The 23,078-nt window shown below is 41.3% G+C and overlaps 1 protein-coding gene across 1 annotated transcript; it reads right to left on the bottom strand.

Moving 5' to 3' along the window:
- Positions 1-15,084: 15,084 nt before the first annotated feature.
- slitrk2 (SLIT and NTRK-like family, member 2) lies at positions 15,085-19,083 on the bottom strand. Its single transcript, XM_084718842.1, has one exon. The coding sequence runs from the start codon at positions 18,655-18,657 to the stop codon at positions 15,991-15,993; it is 2,667 nt and encodes an 888-aa protein (XP_084574968.1). The 5' UTR covers positions 18,658-19,083; the 3' UTR covers positions 15,085-15,990.
- Between the last annotated feature and the right edge of the window lie 3,995 nt (positions 19,084-23,078).

Genomic DNA, 23,078 nt, shown 5'->3' with positions numbered 1-23,078 from the left:
TCTAGTGGATCATAAGTGATGACTGAAAGACTTTATGTTTCTAGTAGTCTATACATTTTTTTAGGAAAAGGCAGATTATGCCTTTAAACTTTGGAGCCTAATTCTTTTGCTTTCTAGAATTATTTAGAGGCTTTAGGGTTTCATTCACTATTAGTTTTCATCCTTTTAATCCGTTATGGCCATAATTTTAGTTTTATTCTTGTTTTCAGTCAGCTTCAAAATTGAGGGTATTCATGAGTTCTGAGAATCATTCCAAAAACAGATTTGTGATACGTTATGTGTTTTGAATGTTGAATATGCACATGAGCATGAACATGAGCAGAAATCTTACTGAAAAACATATGAGCTCTTAATAACCAGGGGTTTATAAATTAATTAGAGCAAATTAATTTATAATGGCATGAATAGTTGCCACATGCTCACCAACGGGGGTTACTTCCCCAAATAAAAGACACACAAGTGGATGGAGGAGAAAATCATGTCTACTACTCAGCAAGGATAACATTAAATGAGAAAAGTTGTTCTATAGGAGAGTAAATATATGAAAACAGTATGAGAATGCCTGAGAGCCTGACTGCATAATATTTTAATATGTTTTGAATTATTGCCTGGTGCCTGAATTTTGTGTTTTCCTTTGCATAAATAAAAACATTTCCATGAACTGATGCAGAAAATGCACGAATTGTTGCATTTGCATGGTGCAAATTCACCAGAATGCAGGAACTGAAGAGCCTGACGCGCAAAATTTCCTGGAGGAGGATCCCAAGACCGCCCGTCTAATACATTTCCCTCCCATTGTCGAAAGGAAACCTACGCCTTTCCCGCCACAGCTAAAATTTGCCTGGGGCCTCCGAGTAGGTTAATCTGGTTGTGCGCCTGTAAAATCTGGTTTGAAATGGGAAGAAACTGAAGAAATCTTGTCAATCTGTGGTCCATGCTAATCCATAGCAAAATTAATGTAAAAAAGCTCAGATATGGACTATATTCGGTTAAAAACTGACTTTCTGATTTGTGTGTAAATACTGTTTCAGTCAGCAGCCACTAAACAACAAGACTTAGTGTAGATCTGCATTGATTTAGCTGTGATTTAAAGTGCAGCGGCTCCATTAGAGGAAATGAATTCTGAATGACTGAACAGGCCTCGGGCTGGGTTCTCTCTTAATTTTTATTTCCTTTTCTCTTTCTGTCTCTCTTTTTCATTATGTCTTTACCATAGTCGCCCACCTCCTCTCCCTCCCCCTCCCACCCCTGGGATGCACAGTCCCCTGCTATTTTTTTTTCTATTAACCATAAAATAGAGGAAAATCCCATTTGACCAACAGTGACCAGATCCAGAAACCTGCAGCTATGTTACTCACTTTAACACACACACACACACACTTAAATCCACACCAACACTGTTAGTACTACATGTTCAAACACACTTTTGCGCACACACATTCCCACACACACATGAATAGGACTCCGTCTTGGCAAACCCACGTCCAATGAGGCTATTGAACCAAGTCTATTGATTCTCCTCTCCGTCTTCTCTCCCTCGTCCTGGCCTCCACCATCCGGCTCTATTTCTGTTTTCCTTCCCTTTCTACATCTTCACCAGCCTTTCCTCTCCTCCACCACCTCTCTCTATCCCTCTCTCTGTAATTGATTCTGCTCTCTCCAGCCTACATCCTCCTGTCACAGAAACTGGCTCCTGGTCGAGCTCCTTCGACCTCGCCACAAACCCCAGATTGAAGATAGAGAGAACTCTAATCCCTCCAGCAGTTTAGCACTCGGGAAAAAACTCCGATTTGGACTGATTCCATTGCTGTAGAGCTATCTAAAGTTGGTCTTACACCCACTAATGTAGATGGACCACATTCACCTGGCTGAAGAACTACTTAGGCTACAGAAATACTCCATCAAGATTGAGGCAAACAGTTTATACAGTGTCCACTTATCATGTGAAAGGGTTAGCTAAGAGTTTATGTTAGGTAACAGTGCAAAGCAGCTTTGGTTCTTGAGCGTGAAAGGTTGTTCCTGACCTCAGAAATGGTACTTTGACAAAAAATAAAAGACTGAACTTTCGCTAAAATAGCTTTCAATCTCATATTATGGTTTTCTCACTGAGTCCATGAGTTACAGGTAAAACATTATTGAGGGACAGTATTTTGTTTATCTGTTCTGAGCTACTGCAAAAATATGGTCTGTGTGTGTGTGTGTAGATCCCCTTAAATCTTAATTTCTGAGACATGGGAACACAGTTACATCACTTAAAGAAAGAAGGAATTATGAGGGTGCAAAAAACAACAAGCAATAAAAAGAACATACAGGCTTTATACAAAGCAGACAAACCTTTTCAGGAAAAAAAATCAATCTGAGGTAAAATAATGCCACTGATTTACAATATTTTGGGTGCTCTCATGTTTAGTTATACCAAGTAATTAACCTGACTAAACTCTTGAATGTTTCTTACCCTGCCTGCTTATCTGATTGCTTGTGTGTGTAAGCTTAAAATGCTGTTTGCAATTATAATTTTAATGCTGTTGTCTTGATAACTTAAGCTAACTGGTTAATTTACCTATCTGATAGGGGTGATGGCCAAAACTACAAAATAAGACTCAAATTATAATGAACAAATTTTTCTTTTATGTTAGGGTTTGGATTTCAAGGACCATAACATGAGTTTGCATCATAATCTACATTTTTAGCATAGTCACTACATTTTGCAAACTACGCTGTTGACATTGAAACAACAAATGGACTTGAAATAATTGGACAGAAAAATGTTTGTACTTGTAAGACTTAGGTTACTTTAATTTGTTTTGCTGTCCTTCCCTTACAGGTTTTGCTTTGCAAATCCTCATGCTAAACCCCTCACCCAAGTTTCATTAAAACTGGGCCAGATTTCTGTAATACTGTTGACAAAAAGACCAGCAAAAGGCACCTAAGACATAAATTCCTTGCTGGAAGTACAAATCTAAAACTGTCTGGACTGTTTTTGAAGAATCTCAGCAAAAATGTAACGTTATGATGATTTACAGCTTAGGAGTTAAACAGTGCGAATTTTAGTGTGGTCCATAATAGAGAAGAAAGTGCTGCATGGCTTGGGTTGCTGGTCTGACAGATGCTCTTTAGTGAGGCAGGTAAAAGAACAAAAAGACAACACAATCCAGGAAGTCTTGCTTGATATAATGTTATGCTGGAAAAACTAAGGTACATTTTCTTCTGGTGAAATAATATGATAAATTTTCTCTTTGAGCACAGGCAACCTACACATATCACATTCATCAGGACCCTAATGAAGACCTAGAGTCAGTAGACATAGGTCTGTTTGTTTGCCTGTGCTCAAAGAGTACATTTATAATATTATTTCACAAGGGGATGGAGTGCCTTAGTTTTTTCCACAGCTGTCAACATAACTTTATATCAAACAAGCCCTCTTGGATCACACTGTCTCTAGTGTGCTGCTTTGTGGTCAGAGTTGTATAACAAAGAGTTAAGATTAGATTAATTATTCTGAAAAGAAAAAGAAACAGTCCAAGCATTTCCCCACAGTGTTATTTCCATGTCACAATACTGTTTTATGTGGTATTGATGGAACATACTCTTCTGCTTGCAACACAGACCTTGACTTAAGAAAATCCAGGCAATTTAACTGCAGATGTAGTCAGATACAATCTCTTACACCCAATACCAAAGCACTTTGGATCAAAGTGGCATCACTCTGCCCCCTGAAACAGATACAACCAGGTTCAACATCTCTGATATCCAATACTGGAGACTGATAGGGGAAAGTACAAGATCCTTGATCAGCGTAAAGCAGCATGTAAGAGCTAGAATAACTTGAAACCAAATGAGTCTTCCCCCCGCTCAAACATTTTATGTAATCTCCAAAAGGGCAGCTGAGTTATTGAATCATTGGCAGACTGGCAGATTTGATCATAAATGTCTGTTTTTAACAACTTGTGTTGCATGAATGATGAGCCGGCCCACTGAGCTTTGGCTGTCAGAAACCCAATATTAAAAGTCAAATTAGAAATGCAGTTCTTCTGCAGGATCCAGTTAGAACAGAATCAGTTAACACACCTCGGGCAAACAGAGACCTGAGACTGCGGTGCAACAGAATCTGCCTGGCAGCTTCAAACACCTCTGACATTCAACCCTTCACACAGACGAGCTAAACCTTTCTTATCACTCTGGAAATCAGCCGCTGCAGTCAGTGTCATATACACGACATCACTGCCTGAAGATAGCAGGAACAAAGAGCAGCTGATAGATTGCACTGCCAAATACAACCGTCTGATACCCCTCTGACATCCTGTAGGTGAGTGAGTGTCTTACAGTGCTGCAGTAGGGATCGATGCCAACAGTACAACACTTAACAATCAAATGTTCTACTAGTGCACTGATGTTAAATACTGTATCGTCAAATATAAGGCTGCAACGAGTCAATGGCAACAGTTTCAGGCTAATGCACCAAGAAAAACTAATACCATTATGCCAACAAAAGGAAGGGAAGAATAAGACTAATAGCCAGCAAACATGAAAATGCAGGTTTAAAGCACTTTGCTCTGCAAATGTCTCATGAGGAAGGAAATACATTCAGCATGTTTGTTAGGTCTCAAGGACTAACAGAGTCATGCCAAAGCTTGAAATAGACTCACTGACCCCTATGAAGAGTTATGTAGTGTTGTCTCATCTAGGCATGAAAAGTATACTTTAATTCTGTGGTTAAGTAAGGAATTATCAGTGTTGGTCAAGTTCCTGGAATTTTGTAATTAGATACAGTTACTAGTCATTTATCTCAAATGTAAATGAATTACTTTAACAATTACTCCATAATAAAAGTATTTAGTTACTAGGGAAAGCAACTCTCATTTTACTTTTAAAAGCACTCTAATTAATGCACACATAGATGTAACTGTCATTTTTTTATTTAGCATTGTGCCCATTGTCACTGAGAAGAGTTATTAATACTCCAGACCACCAGAGGGCAACAATGACTATCACCCATATGCGTAAGATACACAATACCTGTGGTCCACTATTTTCAAGTAAGACTGAAGTTAGAAGTAAATTTTAATTAGAAAAGTAATTAGCTACTTCTCCAGTTACCACAAAAAATAGTAGAACACTGGTTACTGTAACACATTACTGTAACACTTTGCAAGGCAGTACTCTCAGCAGCAGCAACAATAATATGCAATACATATCTGAGAAACATTTCATGTGTGACCATATCATGGTCACAGTTTCACAGTTTGGTCACAGTTTGTCTTGGTTTGAGCACCAAAACTACTTGGTTAGGTTTAAGAAAACTTCACTACTTTTTTAAAGCAATCAGCATTGACTATCGGTTTCACATCGGAACTGAACCCGGTCATCTCAGGAACTTTGCTCCCATCATTATTGCCCCTGCTGGCACTGCACCTTTATACATGCCTGCACTTTTCACATGTAGGTGAGGCAAACATGAAAGTGACACTGTATAGAGGACTTCTCAAAGTCTGGACGAAGGTTCGGAAAACTGGAAAGCCACCTCTGACCCAGCCTGTACCTCCTGTTATGAATACAGTTTGTAATGATGTGACATTTTCTATTTTTTTAAAAAGGAAAATTTGTATGGATCTAAAGATTGTTAGTGACACTGAAGGTACAGTGCAGCTGGAGATCATTCACAGCAATCCTGTCCCTTGATGAATGTAGTTTTAATGTGGCTTATTTCTCTATCCTTGATATAATTGTCATCACAGGGTGTTGTGCGCTGTTGCTCCTGAGTTCATGCATTAACTCTAGAAAATTGCTTTTTCTCCCACAAGGCTTGAATTTATTTTGACTATCCTGACAGTCTTGAACCTGAACGTATGTTGCTTGAAGGTTAAACAAGGGTTTATAGAACCTTTTTTTTTGTTACTGCCAATCACTCTGGACCTCTGACCTTGTATAAAAATCAGATGCAGACCTACGAGTCATAAGTTTGAGAACCCCTGCCCTAGCAGATCAGTTGGTTTATTAAATGTTTTGGTGGGGTGCAAGGACACATACTGTCAGGAAATGCTGAACATAATTGCATTTGTCACCTTAAAGGTATGCTGAGGAGAAAACCCATAATATAGAAGGGATTACAACTAGAATTTATCAGCTGCAGGACCATCTTTTTTTTTTTCACAAGTGGCATCTTTCACCTTACACATAATCATATGATTATATGATAATATGAAAAACTAGTGATCATCTTGTGATCAGTATTTGAATACTCAGTAGTACTTTGTCTTTTTAGCAGTCCTTTACCATTACAATTTTACCATATTTCTAGACAGAGAGGGGATAATAATTTAATTTTAAAAGTAACGTAACGAGTAACGTGTACTCAGTACCACCGCACCCATCTTCAGACTTGACCTTCATTTTTATCTCAACTACCGCATTGACAAAATGTGCTCACAGAATCCCCTCTGAACCACCTCTCAGAGTAAATGTTACAGCATGTCCTAGTGTGTGTGACCACTTGTCATGATGACACACACACACACACACACACACACAGAGAGAGAGAGACCCACAAGGTGAAAACAATAGCAGTCACACTCTGCCTCAGCTGCTCAACAAACTGTAATGACTGGTAATAATGATTAGTGCAGATTTAATCTATCATTGTAACATTTAGAAAACTCTGCTGGTTTGAGATTATCAGTGACCGTTAACTGAGAGTGGACAAGATAGCAGCTAACAACTGCCTGCACATAAAAAACTGCAAATCAATAATCCAATCAGGCACGATCACAGTAACATTAATATTTAAGCAGCCTCAGTAATTACATGCAAAGGAGTTAATTATATTTTAATTACATGTCACTACCTCCCTGCAGTATGACTTGCATCCAGAGCAGCAGTATGTCTGTCTCTGCTCCGTTGACTGTGACGGCGCCGCTGTCTGCTGTAGAGCGAGAGGAAAGCTTGACACAGTGCGTCCCCCGCTCTAAATTACAGAAGCAGACGTGTGTTTTGCTAATGTTCCATGTACCATTGAGCTGAAGATGCTTAGAGCACACAGTATTTATGCCGTCATTTTTCTTTCAAACAGTAAATCGTGTGCAGACATGCCACACTACTCACTGAGAGACTTTTAGTCCGATAGAAAAATGGCTGATCATCTCACGCGTGTGATGCATGCATTTCATACACCAGATGGCAGAGTTTTAAAAGGGTCACCAGGGTCTTTCCACTGAATATAAACCTGTTTAAGGTTGATCAGGTTAATCTAGTCTTACTGGAGTGTTAATAGAGGGTTGCGTCATTTGCAATCAATTGCTGCTGTTAACAGATCACTAGGTTGCATGTTAACATGCTCACTGTCATGGAAAGAGTGAAACCGCAAGGCTCCGGGGCAATCGCCCACTTTTCCTGGAGGGTATCCAACCTTGTCTAAAGGTGGTAAAAAGTAAAATTGATCCAACAAAAAATAGGTGATTTAAAAAGATCAAAGAACCTACAGGCAAAGCTGGATTACTAAATGAGCCAAGTATGCAACTGCCCCAGGGCCCCAGACCCTCAAGAGCCACTAAGTCCCTGAATTATCTGCTGAAAAAGCTGAAACAGTAAGCTGATTTCTTTTCCCCAGGATGGCGAAGGTTCATGACCCACCTTACTCTGACTCTGATTCACTACTAGGCCAATAAGAGACAGAATAAGTTGGGTCATGGCTGAGAAGAAAAAAATATTGCAAACAGTGAGGGCAACTTCCAAATGGTACACATTCTCAAACAAATTTTTGAAATCAAGCATATAGCACTGATTGGTTTATGGGGTTTGAGGTACTTGTATATAAAGGGAGCTCCACTGGGGCCCACATCTCATTTTTGCCCCAGGGTCCCCAGCATTCTTTTCAATCTGCATACAAATAACGTCTTTAGACTTGTGTGCAGTTCATACGCCAGAGTACAATTTGCATGCAGGTGATTGGTAAATCCTCCCCATTAACTTCTGTGGAGAGCAGATGTGTCCACATTCCAGGAAAAAAAAAAAAGTCAGGTGATGTAGTGTAAAGAACGAGGAGGTAGGAGGAGTGGATGGGTTAAACAAAGACAGGACTTTCATCTAGAACCCCAGGCTTCCTGTCCCATGTGAAACCAAAAGTCAACATTATCTCAACAAACCTCTATTTTAACCCAAATCACAATCTTTTCCTCAACCTGACCAAGTAATTTTGACGCTTTATCGTAACACCGAGGGCAGAGATGTAGTGCCATTTGTGTCAGTAATGTCTCACACTTATGGCACGGCTAACGTGCGGCTTCTTTCAGGTCATTTAACCATTTCCTAAGTGTATGAACAGCACATTGTCAATAGTTTTATCATGTTGAGTTGTTATATTATGTGTCAGTCAGTCCGTATGAGTGCTCTCTTTCTGTCTCTCACTGCTGTGCTTGCAAGTCTACATTGCACTCTTCTCATTAAGAGAACTGAACAAAACAACACTCGGTCTGATCTGGGCCATACGCTTTAGTGATGATGGGATCTTCAGCTGCTTAAAAAATGGATACAAACTGTGAATATTTACTTCTTCCTTGGAGGAAAAAAAATGTGGCAAAGCATCATTCCAGTGTGCTCCAGCTGCGCTACACCTACAACTAAGCAGTGTGACAAGGATGTCAGTGCATGAGGACCTGGGATAAAATGGGTATTATATGATCTTCAGCAGTAGATGACATTAGCATAGGTAGAATAGAATTGACCCTTCGCTAAGCCCCGCCCTCCTGAGTTACTGTTGCTACGCCTGTCAAGCTTTGCATTCTCCCACTGCACTGAAGCTGTTTACAGTGCATACAGTTTCAGATCTTTCATAGAAATTGGAAGTTAATGTGAGGTGATTCAACAGAGAAGAAAACAAAAGCAGCTTCTAATTTCTAGCTGACAACCCTGGATTTTGTTGGCCAAAATCATAACTTTCACTAACAGATTTCACAAGTTGGTGTATGCTTTCTGCATCGGTGAGTGTGTGGACCTAAGAGTTGCATCGTTTGGCCCACTTTGATTTTGCACCAGCCCACATCCTCCTCCTTAAACCCTCCACTGAGACTTAGTCATGCGTTTGCCAAATGCAGTGATATCTAAGACTAAGTTTGGCTGGAAATAGCATTACTGCAGCTAGTAAGTTAGTGTTAGTTAGCTGGACATGCAAATATTTGCAGCTTACATTACAACAGGTTTTTTTAAAACTACAAAACTGATATTTTCCTCATCCTGACTAAACTCTTACTGCTTCACAATGTCAGCCAGGTTTATTTGTGTTACTTTTGTTATTTTTGCCACAGATATTAATGGGAGGAATTAGTCAATCACGTGGATGGAAAATTGGGCTTAGGCATGTTGGAAAAAAAACCTTCAGGTGGGCCAAAGTTCCCAGGTCCTCTAAAATGTGTGTTCCTTTAAGTTTAAAAACTCTTCTAGAAAAAAGAAAGAAAATTGAGATTTACTGCAATTTAGGCAGAATCAGTGAACTGAGGGCTGGTCCAGACAACAGCACACTGAAGAGAAACTCTCAGGAGTCTTTCATGCTCTATGGGGCTCCTCCTATTTCACATGTACATTAATTTGACACCATTTTTGACATTTCATTATAATGTATTTTATACTACAATTATTTCTGTGGCTTAATACACTGTGGTTGCATTAATAGCTCCCTCTAATGGCCATCTCACATATATCACACATTTTACTCCATTAATGTTTTCAGGGTTCATTTGATACTTAAATCAAAAAATGGATGACACAAGGCCTTTAATATCATATTGACCTTACTAATAACAATAAAAATATTACCACAGGCATATGCACTGCTCTCAATTTGAAAGTATAAAGCTGTGTTATTTGTACGCAGATTGAAGAAACCGGGATTTCAAGACACACATCAACATTTCAGAACGTAAGACTCAAATGCAGTCCCACAAAATGTCCTCCAAAGCAAGACTATCACAACTCACAAAAAGAGACAAAGTCCATAAAAACCAACATAAGAGACACATGAAGCAATAATCCTCCCATCTGACAGTGAAGTGAAACACTTCTGAGCCAAAACGGATCTGCTAGACGTCTAAATGTTTTGAAGTGGGAGCACATTTCTCTCTTTTACACAGTTTAAGGTCATTAAATATGACACCTGGGTAATATCCGAGCTCCGGAAGTCGCATAACTAAATGAAACAATTGCTCTCAGACAGAAACACCATCCACAGCCGCTTCAATTAAACACAAACCTCAGAATGCGATATGACAGCTCGGGATGACGTGAACATAATTGAAAATGAGTTAAGGGGAACGGCTAAATTGACTGACGGCATAAAGAACACACACATCGTAGCGCACACACATACACACACACATGCAGCGACTAGAAGTGGAAAATAGAGTGCAGCAATCTGCGACAAAATGATTAAAATCCTATGTGTGAAAAGGCAGCGTCACACACAATATAATGCACAAAAGTCAGAAAATGCCAACACACACTCACATACAAACACACATACAGAAAAGGCCCTGGAAATGCCTATTATAAATCAACTCAAAGCGACAGCCCTTATGCTTCAAAGTCATCTCTGAATCGCTTATCCACACATTGAGCCGCACTATAGGAATACCAATTTATAGTCCTCTATCATATCGTTCAGAGAGGGGGGTACGGGGGATACAGAGGGGTGAGACAGGGGGAGGAGGGGGACAGAGAGGGGGAGAGAGCAATGACCACAAAATACCTATTTATATCTCAATCTTATCGAAAAAGAAGGAAGAGAGCACTTCTACAGAGATACTGATGTCCACACATACAGTATACAGATATGTGAATGCACTCAGTCACTCAGTCACTCACTAATTCACTCACTCACACACACACACTTATTAAGACGCACACACACACGAGTCCCAGGGCTGCAAGATAAGAGAGGAGAGTGTTCTGGGGAGAAAGCTTCCTCATTGGTGTGCAAGGCTGCACATGTTCCAACCCTCCCTTATATCCCCTGTGTGTGTGTATATGCAAGAATGTGTGTGTGTGTGTGTGTGTGTGTGTGTGTGTGTGTGTGTGTGTGTGTGCTCCCTCTCTTTCCTTCACTGCCACTAAAAAGACACAGAGGACCTATTGTGCCCAAGGAAGGAAAATCACTCCATTTTCAGAAAAGGAGAGGAATGAACAGCTCTCCCTCTCCTTCCGTTCATCTCTCCCGACCTCTCTCCTTCTCTCTTTCTCCCCCCCTCCTCCTCCTGCCTCCCTTTCTTCTCCCCCCTCCCATTCACACAGCAGCTGAAATGGCGAAGCTTGTTAAAAAGGAAGCCCACATGACAGCGTTCACAGCTTTGCTTACCGCAGCAGCATCTCCCCTGCCCGCCGCCGTGCGCCTTTGCACCAGAAAGCGTGGATGAAAGCGACTCGATACAGCGTCTTAAAAAAAGTTACACCACTAAAGGGGCCATGAGTGAAATGCATAAAGAGAGAAAAAAAGAAAAAAAAACATATGAGGATGTGGAGTAAATGAGGTGTTTCATGCAGCAGTAACAGCGTTAAAAGAGAATGTTTTTCAGGTGTTCAGAGCTGCAGCTCGTTCGCTGTGGAAACACAATTTCCCAGCAAACAATATTATCCAAAAGTCTGCTTACTGCGTGAAACTGAGGCTCCTGCCTGGTAATACTGCTTTATTGAAGCAATCTATCATGGAGGAATTGTGAACCGGTGGGGACTCGCTGGTGTCAGTGGCCCAATTCTGATTTGATGGATGGATGTGAGTGTACCTGTCTGTGCACAGTCTGGAACAGACAGCACATGTGATGATGGAGAAAAGCTTTCATTATCAGTGATTTCAAGATAAAGAATGGTCATCAAAACCTGGCTCCTGTTCCTGCAGTTTTGGCCATCGTTCATGTTGCTAATAATACCACTGCTGAGATCTGTGAATGTGTCAACAATCTTTAAAATCTAAGATCAATTGTAGTAAGTCTTACCATTCTTTTTCAAAAGAGAAAACCATGACAAATGGCGAAATTCTTACCCAAATTGTCTGTTGTCTAGGGTCAGTTCAACCCATAATCTTACCTGTAGTGCTATCTATCCGTTGAGATTGTTTTTGTGTCATGGAGATGCTTGCCCCCTCTCAAATATAATGGAACTGGATAGCACTTGTCTTGTGGTGCTCAGAAAGGTAAAAAAACAAACAAAAAACAATTGAAACTCAACAGCAAAGTCTCATTCCAGAAATCATGACCAAGTTGCTTAAAATAATCCATAGACATTGTGAGCAGTTTCATGTAGGAACTACTTTCTTTCTACCAAACTGCAGCCACCAACCACATCACCACGTGGAAATTAGCATACATCTACTCAGAGGTGAAAGATTACAGATGAGCTGAGCCGAACACAAGGTTAACATCCAAGCACAAGCCTTTCATCCATTGAGAGATGCATATTTTGTTTGATGCAGGGCTACGGTTGGTGGGTGTCGTTCGATAGATAGAAAATAGGTCCTACACGAAACTGCTCACATCAAGGTCTGTGGACTATCTTGAGTAACCAGGTCATGATTTCTGAAAAGTGATATTGCTGCTAAATTTTCTAATGTATTTTTTTTTTGGCACTTTCAGCACCAGAAGCTACGAACCACCTAGTTCCATTACATTGGGGAGAAGGCAGACATTTCTACAGCTGATAGCTCCAAAAAAACAGTTTCTTAGTTCAGCTGACCCCAGTTGCTGTAGTTGTGCACACACAAACAGTGTCCCAGTTCCATGCAACACAATCATTCTGGGCAGGTTTTAAATATTTAGAGTGTTCAATAAAATACACACAAAAAGTAGGTATGCAAAAAATGCACCATTGCACAGAGGAAGTGGAGGAGCTGCTCACTGCTGGGAAAAATCCAGATGTCGCTGTTTGATTGAAATGTGTGGAGCCACACATTGTATCACAAAGTACATTGTTTTCTTTGTTTATTATCTGTGAAAACAATCTTTATATAGTACACAAAGTTTCCAGTCAGTAAAGAGTAAGGAATTAGAACAGTTTCCCTGTGCAATGAGGCACTGTTACCATTGGTTTGAGTGTGCTCACTTACAGGTTACAAAGTGGTTTGTATAATCTGGTTAAACTGTTGGCTAGTTTACAACCTGTTTGATCATTGGACTGCTCACGTTTCTGGTCCCAGTCCAACGGTAGCAATATCGCTGTGTTGTGATCCAGATCTCAGCAATCATATTGGTGAACACAATGTGATGAGCATCAGAAATGATGGCTAAGAAACACTTAATGCCTCAAATTAAAATTACATTTTTCACATGAAACAGAAACAAAGAAAATTCACAATTCACTTTCAGGCCTTTTTCAGAGCTTTAAACTACATTTCCCAGGTTAGAAAGACTGTGAGACGTAGTTGAAAGCTCCAGAAAAAACAACAAATGGACCTGAACTTAAGGTACAAGGTACCATATTCCTTCAGTGCCATCAAACCATGTAGTGATCAACACAAAGATAAAAAAAACAGCAAATACAACCAGCTTACATGTCACATTCAGGGACTCCCACAATGCCCTTGAGCTTTGACAGACCTATTTCTGTGAGGAGATTTTTAGCAAAACACTTCTGCAGATCTACAGACCACCACAAAGCACACCCAAGTGAAAACTTGCTCATGTCTCAGTAGGTCCCAGCCGTCAGATTGGAACGCAGCCCTGTTGCCGGCAACATTTCAGCACCTTGGACAGCTACACAATAGCCAGCAGAGATCCAGCAGGGGAAAAACATGAGGACAAAAGACAGAGGAGGAGGTGGAGGAGGAGGGCGGCGGTGGGCTGGGGACATACAAAAGGGAAAAAAAAGGGGGGGGGAGAAGAATTTGGCCGCTGGGAGGCCATTCACAGAGGATACAAAGAGCCAATGTCAACTCGAGTTGAAGGACAGAAAACAGAATTAGCATTAGAGCGGCTAGCACAGTTCATCCATGTCACACGGCTGGGGAAAGTGAGGACGACGGGCCTATAAATGCACAGGGGGATGATAATGCGCTCACATATGCACAAAGGGCCGCCAGGTTGTGGAGAAACGCAGTATTTCTACCAGAGTCCGTATTCTTTATGCTGCAGACTACATTAACTGCTTCTCCAAGAGAGGAATTCACCACTGTCGATTGTTAGACTAATTGCAATTCTATCCTGTAAGACATCAGTGTAGAAAAAAATGCCACGTTTTCTTTTTCAATCTACATAGCTAGTGTCATTTTTCAGCACCGGAATGCGGGGGAATGCTGTATTCTGTGAGGAATGGTTTCTGGCAGAGTGCATACTCTTTCTGCTGAAGACTACATTTACCGCTTCTCCACAAGAGCAATTCATGACTGTCGATTGTTAGACTAATTGCCATTCTTTCCTTTTTGAATTCAATGTCAAGAAATACCACTTTTTTCTTTTCCATATACATAACTGGTGCTGTTTTTTAGTTGCAAAATGCAGGGGAATGCTGTATTCTGTGAGGAATGGTTTCGAGCAGAGTCAGTACTCCATACTGCAGACTACCCTCCATTTTCTTTTACTGCTTATCCACAAGGGGCAATTCACTACTGTTAATTGCTCGACTAATGACAATTCTTCTCTCCCGTAAGATTACAATGCTGAAGAAGAAGCAGCAGCTGTTAAAAACGCCACATTTTTCAATCTACACAGCTCTCCTGAGGCAAACTATCTTTTAGACAACACAACAGCCCTCTATGATATTTTTGACACACCCTCGTCCCCGCTGAAGAAAATATTGACCCCATACATCAAACATTACTGTTGTCTGCGCGCCATCAGACGGACAGAGCGGGGATTTGGAGTAAAACCTTGAAATGCTGCATCAGGTCGGAGAAAGAGGGAAGCTATGGCTATCGTTCAACTTAGAAAAAAAATCCACCTCGTCAATCACATCGCAGTGAAGAGGGAGAGAGGAGGAGCTGCAGGCGAGCTCCCACCACACACACACACCACACGCACACACACACACACACACACACTAGCACAGTCCACAGCCCACCGCAACATCCAGAAATAATTATGCACAGTCTAAACAAAATTTACCTCGAGCCCAGGATCTTGACAAAGTGCTTCAGTGAAAGTTTAATGGCGCAATTTTCGCCGCGCTGTATTGCTCCCCTATAGCATACAATAATATTCTCTATAAGTTGTACATCTCCAAAGACACTTAATATCGAAAGCAAAATAACATGATTCTCCCTGTCAAGAACTCACATATCATTTCACACCCAGTCTCAAGTTCATTTTTTTGTCCTTTTTGTTCTTTTTAAACAGACAAATAAGTCTTCTATTTTACATAAAGATCTCTTTAAAATACAGCACTTTCAAAAAAAGGAACATTTCCATTTTGCAGAGAGCATTGTTGATAAAATAGTTGAGTGCAAAGGCACTTTCTGGAGTAAGTAGAGTAAGATTTTGCCGCTCGTTGGGTTTTGGAAAAAGGTTTTCTTTTTATGGTTTTTAACACTCACCATTTATCTGTGTATGCTAAATATGTACAGGAATGTCAATTTGTAGCATCTCCTTGTCTACAAAGGATTATTATTATTTCATACTTGTTCTGTTGTTCACAGGGAAATAAAATACAGTTTTATGAAAAGCACAAAGCCGTATTTGTACACAGTCCTGCCCATTATATACCTGCCGTCGTCAGAGTCTTTTGGAATTTCATTTTTCAAAAAAGATGAAATAATTTATAACTTCCAGGAGGAAAAATAGAACTGCATAATAATATACTTCTTATATTCCTTTTATACATCTTGAAAAGAAAAAAGAGAAGAAAAGGAAGAGAAAAAAGATGATCAAAGGCTTCGGTTCACTTCCAGTCAATCATGTAGGACTGAACACAGATAGATAAGATAGATATATAGGGAGGGCTATTATTACAGTAACTGCGTGATTATTATGAATGCTGCACAGAACCTGGGAGGGTGGGGGAAAAAGAGGGGGCATTGTTGCTATCTTACAGTTGGCTCATCGCAGTCTGTTTCTCAAGAACCTCCAGGTAGTCTGGTTCTGTTTTTAGCTTCCCGGGCAGCAGGAGCGGGTGCTCATTGTTTTTTGAAGGGTGTTCAGCCCCGTAGTATTTCCTGGGGGTCCCGTACAGCACAGTTTTGTTCAACCGGTCCTGGTTAGTGACATGCCGCCGGGCCGTAGCAGCCTCATAGGGGGGCACAATACAAGGTCTCTTAGGTAAAGTGCAAAAGTTGTAATGGAAAGGGGGGGCTCCTGCAGCTGTGGGAAGCTCCTTGTTGGGCCTCTCCCCTAAGTTTTGATACAACATTTCAGGAGGCTCCGGGGTGGTCAAACCGCACGACGTCGGAGATTTATCCATAAAATCCATTGTGCTGATGGTGTAGGCCCCTGGGCTGCGGGTGAGGACGTCCTCCTTTTTTGCATCCAGGGGCCCGAAGCTGAGCTCCTTTAGATTGCGGTAGTACGCCACCTGTTCGCCGTCTTTCTGCATGTAGATAGGGTTTTGGCACATGGAGCCTACAGGTGGGGGGATGTAGTTATAAACGTGGCTTTCAGAGGTTTTGTCTTGGGTCGGTTCAGGGGTGTAGGAGCCATACTGCACCTGGAAAGAATTGAGATCTAAATTGTTGGCACCTGTGGGGACATGTTCCACTCCTTTGCGCCGCTTTAGAACAAAAACAAAGAGGCCTGCACCAAAGCAGACCGACAGAATGAAAACTACAAGAAGCCCCAAAATCAAGACTGAAAGCGGGACCTCGGGGTGTAACTCAGGAGTGTGGATTCTGGATTCAGTGGGGCTGACGGAGCTAAAAGAAGAGGAAGAAGAGGAGGGGGTGGTGGCCTCAGTGGCAGGGCTAATTAATGTAGGGGCTTTTGTAGGGGGGGCATTTTGTGGCGGGGGCACCTCGCTGGGCTCGGGGCAGATGGCCTCATTGCGGAGCGAGCGCAGCAGGCGACCCGCATGCTTGGAGGGCGAATCGCAAGTAATCTCGTTAACCACAACACTGGTACTAGACAGCTCCATCCAGTTTTTGAGTGCTACGATGTCACAGGTGCAGTCCCAGGGGTTCTCCTGCAGGTCGATCTGGATGAAAGCAGAGAGCTGGTCCAAGACCCCTCGAACCGGTAAGTAGGAGAAGTGATTATTCCGCAAGTTGAGTCTCGTTAGCATCGTGCCACCGAAAACATTGTCAGGGAGTGATCGTAACAGGTTGTTGTTGAGGAACAGCAGCTGAAGGTTGTGTAAAGAGTTAAAAGTTTGTGGTAGAATGTCTTTGATGATGTTGTATTCCAAATAGAGGTACTGCAGTGACTGCAGGCCGGCGAACAGTGATTGAGAAAGAGATTCAATGTAATTCCCATTCAGATAGAGACGTCTGAGGTTTGTTAGGTTCTCAAACGCACCCTCCTGAATTACTGCGATCCTGTTGTTCCCTAAATGCAGCAGCTCCAGAGAGCTGTACTCAGTCAGATCAGTCCTGTAAATCACTTGTAAGTAGTTACCGGTCAGGTGCAGTTTCTTTGGGTAGGAGGGCTTAGGGTTCAGCTCACTGATGTTATGCAGCTTCCGCTCCTGGCAATTGATGTTCAGTCCGCTGTCAGGGTTTTGTGACGTGCACACGCACACACTGGGACACAGCATGGGCACAGGGGAGCGTGTCTGGTAAACCATTATGGGCCCAAAGACGTGTTTGTCCTTGATGCGAGGGGTGGGCCTGTAGCGCATTTTGGGTGGACGGGATGCTTTCGGGGCACGGGTGGGGGTGATCCCACCAGGGTGGTAGGTTGGGGGCAGGGCCCCTTGAAAGTGAGAGTCAGAGGGGGGATGCACACGCTCAGTGTTCCTGCGCGGGCACAGATCCTGCTTTATGAGCTGGGTGATGTCTTTACCGTGCAACCTGAATGGCGTCTCACACACTATGTCCCCCACAAAGACAGAAATAGTGTCCAGCCAGGATTTAAGGGGAATCAGATCGCAGGTGCAATTCCATGGGTTCTCCTCCAGCTGGATCTCCATGATCCCACCGATGTGCTCCAAAACCCCGGCAAACGGCAGCATTTTGAGCCGGTTGCCACGTAAATCCAAGTGGGTGAGGAGCACAAAGCGGAAAATGTTGGGAGGCAAAGACAACAGCAGGTTGTCATTCAGGATCAACACTTTGAGCTTATTCAGCTTACTGAAAGCGCCCGGCTCGATGGCGCTGATATAATTATAGTCTGCCTGTAAATACTCCAAACTCTCCAGTCCTGCGAACGTGTCCTCTTTAATCACCTCCAGGTTGTTGTTGTTCAAGTGGAGCCGCTTCAGGAAGCGCAGCCCGTTAAAAGCGCTGGTTCGGATCTCCTGCAAGCCGTTATTCCCAAGATGCAGTGAAGTGACATTGCCATAATTGACAAACTCGTTGGCACTGAGCCGTGACAGGAAGTTTCCATTTAGAAAAAGCTGGGAGATTTTATTCGGCGGTGCCTGGAACTGACTGACAGTGGTAAATCCTTTATTCTCACAGTTGATGTTGAGGATGTTCTCCCGCTCCTCGCAGCTGCAGCGGGTCTTGCAGATCTCTTTGGAGGCTGAAGTTTTGCGGCTCTCCGTTTCGGACGGTGACAGGCTGGTGACCGTGAGGACGCTCAGAAAGAGGACGCCGCTCAGCATTTTTACAGCCAAAAATGGTCGCTGAAATATAGATCCAGCATTTAAGTTTGCAGTGCGAGCCTTGGATGTAAGGGGAAAAAAATAATCAGGGGGGTGAGTTCTCACAGCAGGGAGAGGAAAAAAAAGGAGGTAGAGGCGCTCACACACACACAAACATGCACTCACACACACACAAGCACACAGGCGGGCAGAAAACAGGCGCACCACCGTTATTTGGTGTTAAAATGGGACTGTGACGCACAGGAGATGCGCAAATCTCTCCATTGACCTTCACTTTGAATCCAAAAAATTCCAAAATCCCTCCCAATAAAAATCAATCCTGGAAAAGAAAAAAAGCAAAAGCATCACAAATCAACGGGATCCTGTGTGGTGGATGGACTTGGCACATTGTCAGAAGCAGAGGAGAATTGGGGGGGAGAGAAAGCCGCTTACAGAGAGCGCCGATTTATTCAGTGGCTTCACGCAGATCACTAGAAGCAGCAGCCAAATATTCAGAGAGAGACTCAGGCTGCGAAATGCCGTCTCTCTGCTCCTCCACACACAAAAAGCGCTTCATTTTAGTCCAGGCACAATAAATCACTTTTTTTTTAAAGATCCAGAAATAATGCGCAAAGACGCACCATGACGCACGGCCGGCTCTCCGTATCGACTTCTCCAGAGGAAAGTAGACCGGTAAAAGTGAAGTGGAGGGGAGAAAAGAGCGCGTGACAGAGAGACAGAGCGAGGGGAGACATGTATTCCCAAAGCTGAGGCATAACTACAGCCTGTGTGTGCCGACGGTCCTCCTCCGCTCCACTCCACTCCGCACACTGACAGAGAGCTGCACTGAGCGTCTGCTGCTGCTGCTGCTGCTGCCTCACTGCGTTTCTGTGTGTGTGTGAGAGTGTGTGCGTAAGAGAGCGAGTGTATGTGTGTGTGACTGAGAGAGAGAGAGAGAGAGAGAGGGCCGTTACGTCACCGACACAGTCAACATGAATACACACACACACACACACACACACACACACACACACACACACACACACACACACACACATAAGGAGTCTTGAAAGTCAGAAACCCTTCAACAATTCCTCACATCAAAGCCGAATTTATCTTTAAATAATCAGAATTTCAGTTGTTTTCAACTCAAATCTGTGGCCGTTTTATTATCATGACATTATTACTACTTTTATTAATGTATAATTTTTCTCTATTATAGGCTCAGAATTTAACAAAAAAGCAAAAAACTATTAAAGAAAAAAAGTTAAAATTCAGTCTTGAAATGTGGACACTATGTTGCTCTAATTTTTAGATTTATAAAAATGTGCAGTTTAAATTTCATTTTATTGCTTATATAATTAATAACATCTCTATAAACCTTGATGTGTCACAGAAACCCAGTCTGCATCTGCAACAACCGAAAATAATGAGTGATTCATCCATATACTACTGACATTATCGTGCAAATGTAATTAGAGCTACATAAATCCTATTTCTGCCATTCTAACAGTCAGTTTTTGAGGAGCCTTTTTATTTTTACTTATTTTTTTATTTTACCCATGACACCACTAGGAGGCAGTAAAGGCCTCTTTTCTGCTTCTCTGTCTGTGTCATCACTTCCCTATTTTCTTGTCTTCAGTCTTCATCTCTTGCACTCACATTCACAGAGATTCGTCACGCCACTTCATAGTGTTAAATATTATACCATTAATATCAGAATGACACTAATAGAACAGAACAATGAAAAAATATTTTAAATAATGGAGCAGTTTCCTCATATTCCTCAGCAAAATGGGACAGTGACATATTATGATATATACAAGAAAATTGATATAATAAATCATAAATTTACAATGAATACATAATATAATATATTATATGCCTATTTAACATGTCTGTAGACTTAATATATATGTATATATGTAATCTGTTATATTCATATATAAATTACAAATGTAAAATAGATGTAGACAGAAAATAAATACTATGAAAAATGTATAAGCTGAGTTAAAATCTAATCATATATGCTAATTAAAAGTGTGTAATCGCTTTCTTTTATTTTGATAAAATGTTAAATTAAAAAAATAATAATAATTTATAAAATTGCATTGTATGTACTGATTCTACTCAGGATAAAGACCGTAATGTTAACAACATTAATATATGATGTTTTTAACTTTTATGGTAATGTTCATATATAATTCCTATGATAAGTATTTTGCTACATTTTTACTTGTTTTCTGAATGTTTCATTGACTTCACCTCTTCCATGCAGCATTTCACTTCCCCTGAAGAAGAAACTTTTTTTTTTTTTCACAGCAGATATCTTGACTTGTCATTGTAGGAAAAGGTAAAGGTGTTAGCACTAACATTAATGATGGCTCTGTTCTATTCATGTGTCCTGGTTAAGTCATCACAGTGACCTTTTTCACACCAGCCATAATGATATGAAATGGTAGGGTGAAGACAGATGTTACCAATGATACAAATTAAGGTCTCATTTCAGCTAGTCTAGCAGCAACGTATCCTCATACTGGAATACTTCAGCTGCCAGTGAACACGTAAAATGACTGGTGGAGAGTTGGAAGCGTCAAGTTTACTGAACCACACATGTGGTTAACGTTACCAGTTGCAGTTTGGTTAGGTTAGATAGGAAACAAAACCACTTGGTTAGGTTTAGGAATAGTTTGTGCTTTGGGTTCTAAGTAAATTATGGATGTTGTATGTGACTTGAACCCCACATTCCTGGGTGAAAGTCCTGTGCCTGTTCAGGCTATTCCTCCAGTCATTCATATGTGGACTTTGTTGCTGTTCATACAGTACTTCTCCTATCATAATTACTATGGCCATTAGAGACCACAGCCTAACAAAAAAAAAAAATAAATTTAAATATTGGTTGAAATAAGCTGCTTGCACATGATAAAGAAGCAGAGGAAGTCAGGTAACATAGTATTTGAGAAAGAAAGTCTGTATAGTTGTATAGTTGTAGTCACCTTACTTTATGTGGCATTATGTTACGGAGCATGTTACATTATGTTACATTGCAATATGTTACACTGCATTATATTTTGTTGCATTACGTTATGTTACATTATGTTTTGTTGCATTACAATCTGCTACATTGCCTGCCTCACGTTACATCGAGTTGCATTACGTTACGTTGCCTTACATTACGTCAAATTGTGTTACGTTGAGTTGTGTTATGTTGAATGGCGGTACATTATGTTGCGTTATGTTACGTACACTACATTTAGTTACATTATGCTATGTTACAACATGCCATGTTACGATATGCTATGTTACGTTGCGTGAAGTTGTGCTGCATTATGTTCCGTTGCGCTTCATTATGTTGTGTTGCATATGTTGCGTTACGTTACGTTGCATGAAGTGTTGTGTCGCATTGTGTTACATTACATCATGTTACATTGCATTACATTACATTATGTTGCAATTTGTTACGTTATGTACATAACTTATTTTAACCCAAGTCACAAGCCCAAACTGTTGTCATTTGACAGTGTTAACCTTGTGTTTATCGCCATGTGACTCACGTAACATTCTTGAGGTCTGGGACACCTGTCACCTGTACTGTCCATCGGTCGTACACATTGTTTTGGGAGTCATTGGCAATCAGCCTTTTCTGTTGTTTCTGTTGATATGTTGCAATACCAGGACTCTGAAATGGATGCAGCTAAATACAATTATTACCTTTTATTTTATTATTTACACCTGTGATTGTCTTACTGTGACACATCAAATTGTCTGTGAAAACAGAATTTCTACCAGCTAGGAGTGAGGTGGGTTTTGTGGCATTCAAAATTCACTCACCTGGACTGTGATAAAATTCTGATATTCTGGTAAATGCGGGCGAGGCTGTCTGCTCTTAATTCCCTTTTCTCCACAGTTGAGGTGTGGCGGACAGAAAGTGACATGAGACCTGCGCAGGACTCAGTCAGGAGCCTGGAGGTAGTGTTCACGGCAGCTGCAGTGGCCTTACTGCAGCCTGACGGAGGCATGACAACAGGCTGTGACAGCACGCCAGACTGGAAGATTTTCTCCTCGTCAGGGTCTGACAGGACTGGTTCACCTCTGCTGATGGTCCCTGAATACTGTAGGAACAACATGATGTTTCACCAAAGTCTCGGTTTATTATTTAAAGATTTTACTGTAACATATTTATGAGTTACTCACCAGTAAATATATCATCCTAATTATATCAATGATGGTAATGATGATAAAGAATGAACCACATCATGATGAAAGTGGCATTCAGCCTTTTGTTTGTTTATTTCTTTATTGAGAATGATGGCCGCCTCGGATTTCAGCCATGATTGATGGGAGGAAGGACTGTTGAGGGGAAAAGCCTGCAGGTTTTCACATGAGACCAGATGGGTATATATTGTCAGAGCGCTGCTCCACAGCACATTTGTCAAGTCAAT

The sequence above is a fragment of the Lutjanus erythropterus genome, chromosome 5 (assembly GCF_056507025.1).
Source record: "Lutjanus erythropterus isolate fLutEry1 chromosome 5, fLutEry1.hap2, whole genome shotgun sequence".
Lineage (NCBI taxonomy): Eukaryota > Metazoa > Chordata > Actinopteri > Lutjaniformes > Lutjanidae > Lutjanus > Lutjanus erythropterus.
Note: the sequence above shows the minus strand (reverse complement) of the source record. Positions and strands in the feature narration are given on the sequence as shown.

Excerpts from the sequence above, each read along its gene's own strand:
- slitrk2 (XM_084718842.1), bottom strand. The coding sequence starts at position 18,657 with ATGCTGAGCGGCGTCCTCTTTCTGAGCGTCCTCACGGTCACCAGCCTG.